Genomic DNA, 8351 nt, shown 5'->3' with positions numbered 1-8351 from the left:
GTTTTGTTGATCATCAGAGAGTGCTGTTCAGTGAGGCTTTACAGGGAGGGGGTTTTACGTGTGTAAGTAAGTGACGATATCCATGTTGGTAGCACTGTTCCAGAGGACTCCCTGTGTAGAACATGTCCAGTTACTTGTTTCTGTTCTAACACGTTAGCCTTGGGAGCAGGATCTGGACATTTCCACTTAGGGAGCTTGGCTCTGTGGCACTTGAGAGTGCACTGGGTAGGCAGCACACAGATGCACTTCTATGTGGCTAAGCAAGGCTGGATTCCCACGTTGGTGGCCCTGTTCCCAAGGTATACCTGTGTAGGTGATGTGCAGCGTGAGCTTTCTGTCCTGGCACACCGTGTGTCCATGATCCAGGCCACCTGTCTGCATTCAGCAGAGGGGCAGAACGCAGATGGTGCTTTTGGTGGCAAACAAGGTCTCTTTGCCGTGTTGGCGGCACCCTTCTGCAGGTTTCCCTGTTTAGGTGATGCTCAGCGACTGCTTTCTGTCCTGGTGCTACGTGCTTGGGAACAGCAGCTGGATGTTGGCACTGTGGAGCCGTGCTCCAGCACACCAAAGTGATGCAGCAGAGGGTCAGTACGGCAGTGGTGTTTAAGGTGGCAAGGCAAGGGCAGATTGCCGTGTTGGGGGCACCTTTCTGGAGGTCTCCATGTGTAGGAATGAAGTTGATATTTCCATTACTCCTCATAAACCCCAGTGGATTATTTTCGGTGGGCTTCAGCTACAGAATGAGCAGTGAGAAGAGTGGGAGCAGGGTGCTCACAAGTGGGCTTTGTTACCCTTAGCAGGCACCAGAAGGTTCTCTGAAGCTGCTGATTGTTCTGGGAGAGTTGGGCTTGGAGAGGAAGGTGTGCAGGGAGCTGGGTTCATTTAATTGTGTTTTTTTCTGAGAGGAAAACTGTGAGTTGAATTTGTCTTTCCTTTGGGAAGAAAGGAGTTTTTGTTTTGTTGGAGTGCTGGGGTCTGCTGATGTACATGGGCTTCTCTTTGGCTTCTCCACTTGCTGCCTTGAGCCCTCTGTGTGCTTATGAGGGAGAGTTTAGTGCTGCCTTCTTCCTTGAGGTCTAAGAACAACAGCCCGGCAGAGAAAGGAAAAGTGCAAGGAATTTGCTTGCTGCCCTTAGAGTGGTATGCAGAAAGAATGTTGGCTCTTTTCTGAAGGTGTTAAACCTATGAAGAATTAGTTTGACCTGGCATGAAGGGAACGGTGGAATAAGGTGTGGATACTGTCCTGGATTTGGCTGGGCCAGAATTGATTCTCTTCCTTACGGCTGGCGCAGTGCTGTGTACTGCCTTGGTTCTGGGAACATGCTCTTAGCACACTGCTGTTTTAGCTGTTACTGAGTAGCACTTCGGCTGAGCAAGGACTTTCCAGTCTCTCCTGCTGTGCGAGTGAGGAGGGGCAGGGGAATCCTGGAGGAAAGCAGAGCCAGGACACCTGGTACATAAAGTGGGGGGAGTCAGCCGGAAGGCGCAGGTCGCCCCTCGGGTCAGGCTGGATACGCTGAGCGGGTGCTGAGCAGTTGCGTTGTGCATCACTGCTGGTTCGCGTTTCCCTTTTCCCTGTCTAGTTCTAGAGGAGCAAAGTTTGTTGGAGAGCTGGGATGAGCTGTTGCTAGTGATGAGATTTGAGCTTTTGTCTTGTTGCTGCAGGTTTGTTTTTGAACTTCTTGCCCTGATTTTGTTCTTGGGGCTGAGGGAGCGGGGAGCGGCCGAGGGGAGCGGCCGAGGGGACCGGCGGGGCTGGGGGACCGGGGAGCCGCTGCGGGCCCGGCGGGCTCTGGCGGTGCTGCGGGTGCGGCTGTGCCGAGGGCGAGGCGGGGCCGGGGCCGGCGGGCAGCGCTGGCTGAAGCCGGTCCCGTGCCGGGCGGCGCGCGGGCCGGTGTCGCTTCCCCAGCGCGGGCCGACGGGGCCGGGCGTTGCCTGGCGGCCGGTGGAGCGAGAGCGGCCGGTGCGTCCGTTGTCGGGGAGCGCCATGGAGGGCCAGCGGCTGCCCGGCGCTGTCAACCCCAGCCACTTCCCGGCCAAGCTCTGGCAGCTGGTGAACAGCCCGCGCTGCGGCTCCGTGCGCTGGGATGCCCGTGGCGAGGGGCTGCTCATCGACCAGCGGCTCTTCGAGCGAGAGCTGCTGGGCGCGGAGGCGGCCGGAGACGGGGTGGTGCTGGCCGCCGAGTTCTTTAAGACGAAGAACTTCGGCAGCATCATCCGACAGCTGAACCTGTACGGGTTCCACAAGCTGGGGACGGGGTCCGGGCCCCTGCAGGACCCGGCGGGGGGCGATTGCGGCAGCGCCCCCGGGGCCCTGCTCCACTTCTACAGCCCCCATTTCCGCCGCGACCGCCCCGAGCTCCTCGTGCGTCTCAAGCGCCGGACGAGCGCCAACAAAGCGAAGCTGGCGGCCGGGCTGGAGCTGCCCAGCCGCCCGGCCCAGCTCTCCCAGTGCTCGCCCTCGATGCTCGTCGAGGCTGCCAGACCCGGTGAGCTGGGGTGGCCCCGGGCTGCGGGCCGAGAAGCACTGGGTGCTCTGGGGTTTGGCGATCAGCACCCCCGCACGGAGCAGGGTTGCCTGACCTTGCTGGCGGCCGCTCAGCTCCGCCGGTGCGGGAAAGCCGTTGTTGTTCGTGCAGGGAGATGCGGTGCCAGCAGGCACGGGGAGCGAGGTTTGCGGGTGGTTTGCTCTGCCCCTCGGCTGCAAGACAGCCTCTGTCGGGGGCTGCAGTAAGAGCACCCTCACCCTGTCTCTGTGGAGCTGGCACAGCCCTACCAGATGACCGTTACTTCTCCTTGAAGGGTTGCTCCATAAGCTGTCGTTAAATCTGTGTGAAGCGATGGGTAACCGACCGTATGAGGGCAAGGACCATTCCATGGAAACCATAACTGACTGAGAGAGGAAACCAGGGAAACTAAAGGGAATATCTTGGAAGTAACAAAAAGGCAAAGTCTGAGTGTTTAGGTTGAGCTACCTGGGAAAAAGCTGGCTTTGGTTTTGTTTTCCTTGACAAGCTGAATGACTTGTCATCAAGTGCTCTCAGAGTCACGTGTAGGATTTGGACATTGCCCTTGCCTTGGCTGCCCGTGTGCTGTCAGCACTGGAGTTTGGTAGAGCCCTGCTTCACCATTCCCCCTTCATTTTACCTTACTGCTTGCGCCGGTTTAGTCAGCTCCTGCCCATTTTGATTTGTAATAGCACATTTCTGAGCAGCGATCACTTGCTCCTGAGGGTTTCAGGAGGCTGAGTGCTCCAGAGATGTCTGTGTGTTGGCGCAGCACTGATGTTCCTGTGTGTTCAGAGGGTGGTAGTGCTACAGCAGTTAGTCTATGTTTAGGTGTAATAATAGAGTCTGTTTCTGGATTAAGAATATTGGAGCAAAGGTGGTCTTCCCAGGCAACGTTGTGGAGCCTTGGCTCTCATCCTGCCTTTCAGGGCTAGTGAAACCTCTTCTCCCTGCAGTCCTTGTTTCCCTTTGTTTTGCAGGACTGGTGACTTCAGGAGAGGCTCCACAACCTTGTCCAGACAGCTGCTTTCCTTCCTCCAACAGAGCGGCCTCATGCCAGAACCACCCTGCTTTCCAGGCAACAACTTCCCAGCAGCCTCCGGCCCCTTCCAGACCATGGCAGGGTTCTGTTGGGTCGCTGCCAGGGCACTGGGCTTCCCCAGCTTTCCCAGGCCAGGGGGCTCCCGTTCCCGTTGTCCTCAAGAGTTGCACCGAGGTCACGTACACTCTCCAGACCGTGTGCTCCCTTCTGCCACCTCAGCAATGGGCTCCAGCTGGTGCTGCCCCTCCAGAACCCGGCAGCTGCGCGTCTCCAGGGCAGTGCTTACAAGGCCGGGATCCAGACGTACGGCAAGCTCCACTTGCTGCTCCAGAAGTTCCTGCAAAGTGGTGCATGAAATGTTTTTCCCCAGTGCTCTGCCACTGCGTGTGTATCTGACGTGTGTGCTTGCAGTGAGATGTGTGTTCCCTGTCCGTTACTTGCTACCAGCCGGTGACAGAATGTGCTTTAGCTGCTCATTTCTTCTGGCTCTGATGAGATGAACTGTATCAGAGACAGAAGAGCTTAGAAATGCCTTCTCTGCAATGAGCAGGGAAGGACAAAAGTGTGTGGGTGAAGCAGGTGTGTGTGGAATCTTGATTCAGCTGGAAGAGCTGAATTGGCCCCTTTGCCGGCCGAGCCCATCAGTGGGATTTCCACAGGTGCATTTTTTCTTGCTGTTAGATCAGGCACTGCTGCAGGTGGCAAAAAACCCCAAGAAAAGGTGTTGTGAGTGCAAAGCATTCCTTTTGTGCACTGTTCCGCACTTCAGACCCATTCAGAGTTGGTTACCTGTCTGGGCTGCTACACGGTTATGTTTGTTCTCCTCCCCTTGATGTACAGGCATTACAGCACGTTTGATTCATGAGCTGCTTTCAGTATAAGCTCTACTAAGTGCAAGAGTTGTGCAATTTCTAGTTTACTTGTGGCTTTCTATAGCCTGTGATCTGGACTTTGTGTTTTATACTTGCCTCCTGTTTCACAAGTGCTTTTTCCCTTTGGGTTCTTCCTTTTCTTCTCATAGGAGCTAGGCTCTTTGTACTACGTGTTTGTTTCCTTAGGATCACTCCAGCAGGTTACAGCCAATCTCTCCTTTGCTCTCTCACCCTGTTTTTAGAGTAGCCCTTTAGGTTTCTTTGGTGGTTTTCTTGGGTTTGTCAACATGCTTTGGCGTTCCGAGGGACTGAGGCCCAGGTATCATGAGATTTTTGGCACATTGCAGAACTGTAATATGTTTGCAGGTCACAGAGTGTTCTTCTGAAAGATGTCCAGATTTCATCCTAAGGTTGCTCACAAGAAGCTTTGGAAGTAACAGGAGTCAGACACGTGTCTCGTGCTGCTGTGGAAGGATGTCCACGAGCTCGCTCCATGTTATTTAGCTCTTGTGTTTGTTGCTCCAAACTGGACAAAAGTTCCTTCATTTTGTATGAAAAAGGGGAATTGGTATAGGGATTAAAATCCATATTGGTTATCTTAGCAACTGTCTCGTGAGGAATCCCGCGTAGGTGTCAGGCATTGCAAAGAAACGGGTCTGATCACGTGGCCGTCTCAAGTCACACTTGTACCATTTAATTACTGTGAACATTGGCCAAGATTTGATTTCATCAAGGATTTCTCTCTCGCCCAGAAGGACAGCAGATTTTACAGATTGTCTGTCCTGCCAGTAGTGCCTTTCCTTGTAAGTTCTGTCTGGGTTTCACCAGAACCTGAGACCCGCAGAAACTGCTTCATCTACAGAGCTGCTTTTTGGAATAAGATCCCATTTTCATTCCAGTGTGTGTGTGTGAACATGCAGGTCCTTCCTGTGTGAATCCCCTTTCTGTGGTGTCTTGTGTTGAGACAGTCAAGCAGCCAAATCAAAAAGGTGATATTAAGACAGAGAAGAGTGAATATGAACATCCCGTGTGTGTGTGTGTGTTGGTTAATTCTACAATACGTATGTTTGAAATATGTCTACATACTTTAGGAGAAATATGTTTTAAGGTGGAGAAGTCAGTCTTACAATCAGTGGGGAGGTCATAATCCATTTCAGGGAGGTAGCTTACGGAGTGGTTACTGCAGTGTTTAATGCAAGTAAGCAATAGAACTGTGCACCCTGGGCAGCAGTTCTGGCAGTCTGATCCCTGTGTTTGAATTTTGCAGTCACCCTGCAGTGCTCACCCCCTGCCCAGGGAGGACCTCTGACTCTCAGCGGCAGTGCTGCAGCTGCGGCGTCCACCGACTGCGTCTTTGTGCAGGTGAGTGCAGCGCACAGAGAGCAGGGGGAAGGGAGGAGAGCCCACGCATGGACCGCAGGGTTCTGGGCTTGCGGCAGGAAGGAGAGAAGTTTGGCACTGGATCTGCTGTAGAAAGGGAAAGTAGCGTGGTTTGCCAATGCCCATTTCAAAGCACGGCTTTGAAACATGAAGGGGGCAGTGCTGTAACGCAGGTAAGGTTTCAGGGCAGCGGCATAGTGGGTGTCCTCATCGGCGGAGTGTTTTTTTTTCCTGTAAAAGTGTTACATTTGACTTCACCATAATTCGCTTTAGTTCCTGAGTCTCCATTTGTCTTTGAAGGAAGCCCTTGCCTGCACAAAATGGGATTCTTTAATGTTATGATACTGGGAATCAGCCCCTCTTCTGTGCCCCAGACAGCTTGTGGCAGTCTTGAGTTTCATTGGATGCATGAGAAGAACCAAGCTGGCTTTTGGAATTGGCCCCAGCTCAGAGCTGTCCTATCTAGGAGAGCTCCAGTGCTTCCTGTCAATGCTTGCTAAAATTCTGGTGGAAATTGCACCTCATTGTGTGGCCTGGCTTATCAAATAGCAAAAGAACCTCAGTAAAAATGACAGGGTTTCCTTGTGCATTCCAGCAGCATGGAGATCCTTCTTGTCCCCAGAGGGGATAAGCAAAGCAAACTCTGCTGTATGTGCTGAACAAGGGTTGGCCTGCACAGTCCTCAGAAGCAGTAAAATCCATCAGCCATGACTGAAAATGGTGGTGATTTTTTGATCTGGAAATTCCCTGTATTTTGTTTCTCACAGAGTCCTGAAGTGCAGCCACCTGCAGCTGAATGCCTGCCCTCTGACGGAGCACAGCACGCATCTGAGGATGAGGACAAGTTGCCGGAATTAAGTTACGAAGATGTGTTTCAGTTTTTCAGTGAGATGTATGCATCACGCAGCGCTGATGCGGTGACACTGAAGGCTGCAGAAAGCTGGAATGGAGAGCTGTTTGAAAGCTGCCACAATGCGGCCATAGGAAGCGCAGCTGCTGCTGACACGGCACAAGACTTTGTGACCACCCAGAGAGCCCCTGATGAACAGCGAGAAGAGCTGGATCACAACCCAGCTCAACCATCCAAAATGTTTGTTCTGGAAGGACTGTTTAGTGCAGAGCAAGTAAGTGCTAAATGGAGGTAAAACTCCCTGGGAAACTGTTGAGTGGTCTTTGGGTTTGTTTCATTTTTTTGTGTTTATTTAAAGGAGAATGGGAGTCTTAAATGCGGAAAGGTGACAGGAGAGCTGACTTTAGGAACTGAGGTGGAGAACAAAGCTGCAGAAGAGGCAGGGTCTCCTGCAAAGCCTCAGTGCAGGAAGAGAAGACGCAGCTCAGAGCAGGGTAAGATGCTACATTTTTTAGAGGTGGGCAAGACAGGTGCTCTGAAACTCTTTTCGGGAAGGGTAGATCACAAGAGCTGAGTTATTGTCTGCAGTGTAAGTACCTCCCCGGGCCTTCAGTTCAACTATTGCACTCGTACGAGCTCTTGGCGTACTTGCCCACACGCTTCTATACGTAAGCTGGTGCTGAGGACTCCTAGGTGGACAAGGGAATAAATTCTATGCGTCAATAAAAGCTGAAGATGTGGGAGTCGTGCCAGAGCCCCGCATGTCACAGTACACAGCACTGAGATGCAGGCTGTGGATATGTTTGCTGGAGGGTGACAATACCACAAAGGGAACACTGACTAATGAGGTGACTGTTGAAGTAAGAGGGGAAAACCCCACCATGCTGCCGAAGTGAGCGCACGAGTGCAACCTTTCTGGCTCAGATCACTAAAGAAGTTTCACACCAGCCTGCTGATACATGTGCTGCATCTGTGTGCACAGCACCTGTGTGCTGCAACACAGGAGAAAAACAGCCTCTGATTTTCAAGTCGCAGGCCGCCTTTGGCCGGATTTGACTGTCCCTGATGGCAGCAGAGTTGCTGTGCGTGCTGCCAGGTGAGCCACAGGCAGGGCCTGATAATTCCTCGGTGTTGTTTGCTTCCTAGATCGCCACGAGCCGGAAAGCGGAGCCTGGAAGCGGGGCTGCTTCTGGAGGGAGACACCAGAATGAGGAGCGTGGGAACAGGCGGAGCAGCTGCCGGCTGGTTCCCTCCTGCGAGTCCGGCAGCAGCGCTCGGTACAGAACTGGGGCCCGGGTTCAGGGTCACACCTCTTCTGTTCTGTTTCCTAACTGTGAAGTCATTGATAGCTTTATTCATCAATTTATCTGTTATTTATAGCTTTATTCCTAGATTTGTATCTTATTTATAGCCTTATTTATAAATTTATGTCTTATTTCTAGGTTTATTCCTAAATTTCTATCTTATTTTTAGCCTTATTTATAAATCTATGGCTTATTTATAGCTTTATTCCTACATTTCTAAATTATTTATAGCCTTATTTATAAATTTATAGTTAATTTATAGTTTATTCCTCAATTTATATCTTATTTATAGCTTTATTTAGAAATCTATACGTTATTTATAGGTTTAGTCTTAAATTTTTATCTCATTAATAGCCTTATTTATAAATTTATAGCTTATTTATAGCTTTATTCCTA

At 51.6% G+C, this 8351-nt stretch overlaps 1 protein-coding gene across 1 annotated transcript; it reads left to right on the top strand.

The window, feature by feature from the left end:
• The first annotated feature begins 240 nt into the window (after positions 1-240).
• LOC133218174 (heat shock factor protein 5-like) lies at positions 241-8031 on the top strand. Its single transcript, XM_061364326.1, has 9 exons — positions 241-569; positions 1666-2489; positions 3488-3852; positions 3997-4011; positions 5700-5783; positions 6569-6925; positions 7010-7145; positions 7345-7511; positions 7798-8031. The coding sequence occupies exons 1-9, from the start codon at positions 241-243 to the stop codon at positions 8029-8031; spliced, it is 2511 nt and encodes an 836-aa protein (XP_061220310.1).
• Positions 8032-8351: the final 320 nt, after the last annotated feature.

This window comes from Neopsephotus bourkii, unplaced genomic scaffold (genome assembly GCF_033783945.1).
Source record: "Neopsephotus bourkii isolate Nb327-2 ecotype Australia unplaced genomic scaffold, CSIRO-AGI_Nbou_v1 NB_1222, whole genome shotgun sequence".
Taxonomy (NCBI): domain Eukaryota; kingdom Metazoa; phylum Chordata; class Aves; order Psittaciformes; family Psittacidae; genus Neopsephotus; species Neopsephotus bourkii.
The sequence above is the reverse complement of the archived record's forward strand: the minus strand, read 5'-3'. Positions and strand labels throughout refer to the sequence as shown.

Bases quoted from the DNA above. Each gene is read 5' to 3' on its own strand.
- LOC133218174 (XM_061364326.1), top strand. From the start codon at position 241: ATGCACTTCTATGTGGCTAAGCAAGGCTGGATTCCCACGTTGGTGGCC. The intron at 2,490-3,487 runs GTGAGCTGGGGT...TTTGTTTTGCAG, and splicing joins CGTCGAGGCTGCCAGACCCG to GACTGGTGACTTCAGGAGAG. The intron at 6,926-7,009 runs GTAAGTGCTAAA...GTTTATTTAAAG, and splicing joins GACTGTTTAGTGCAGAGCAA to GAGAATGGGAGTCTTAAATG.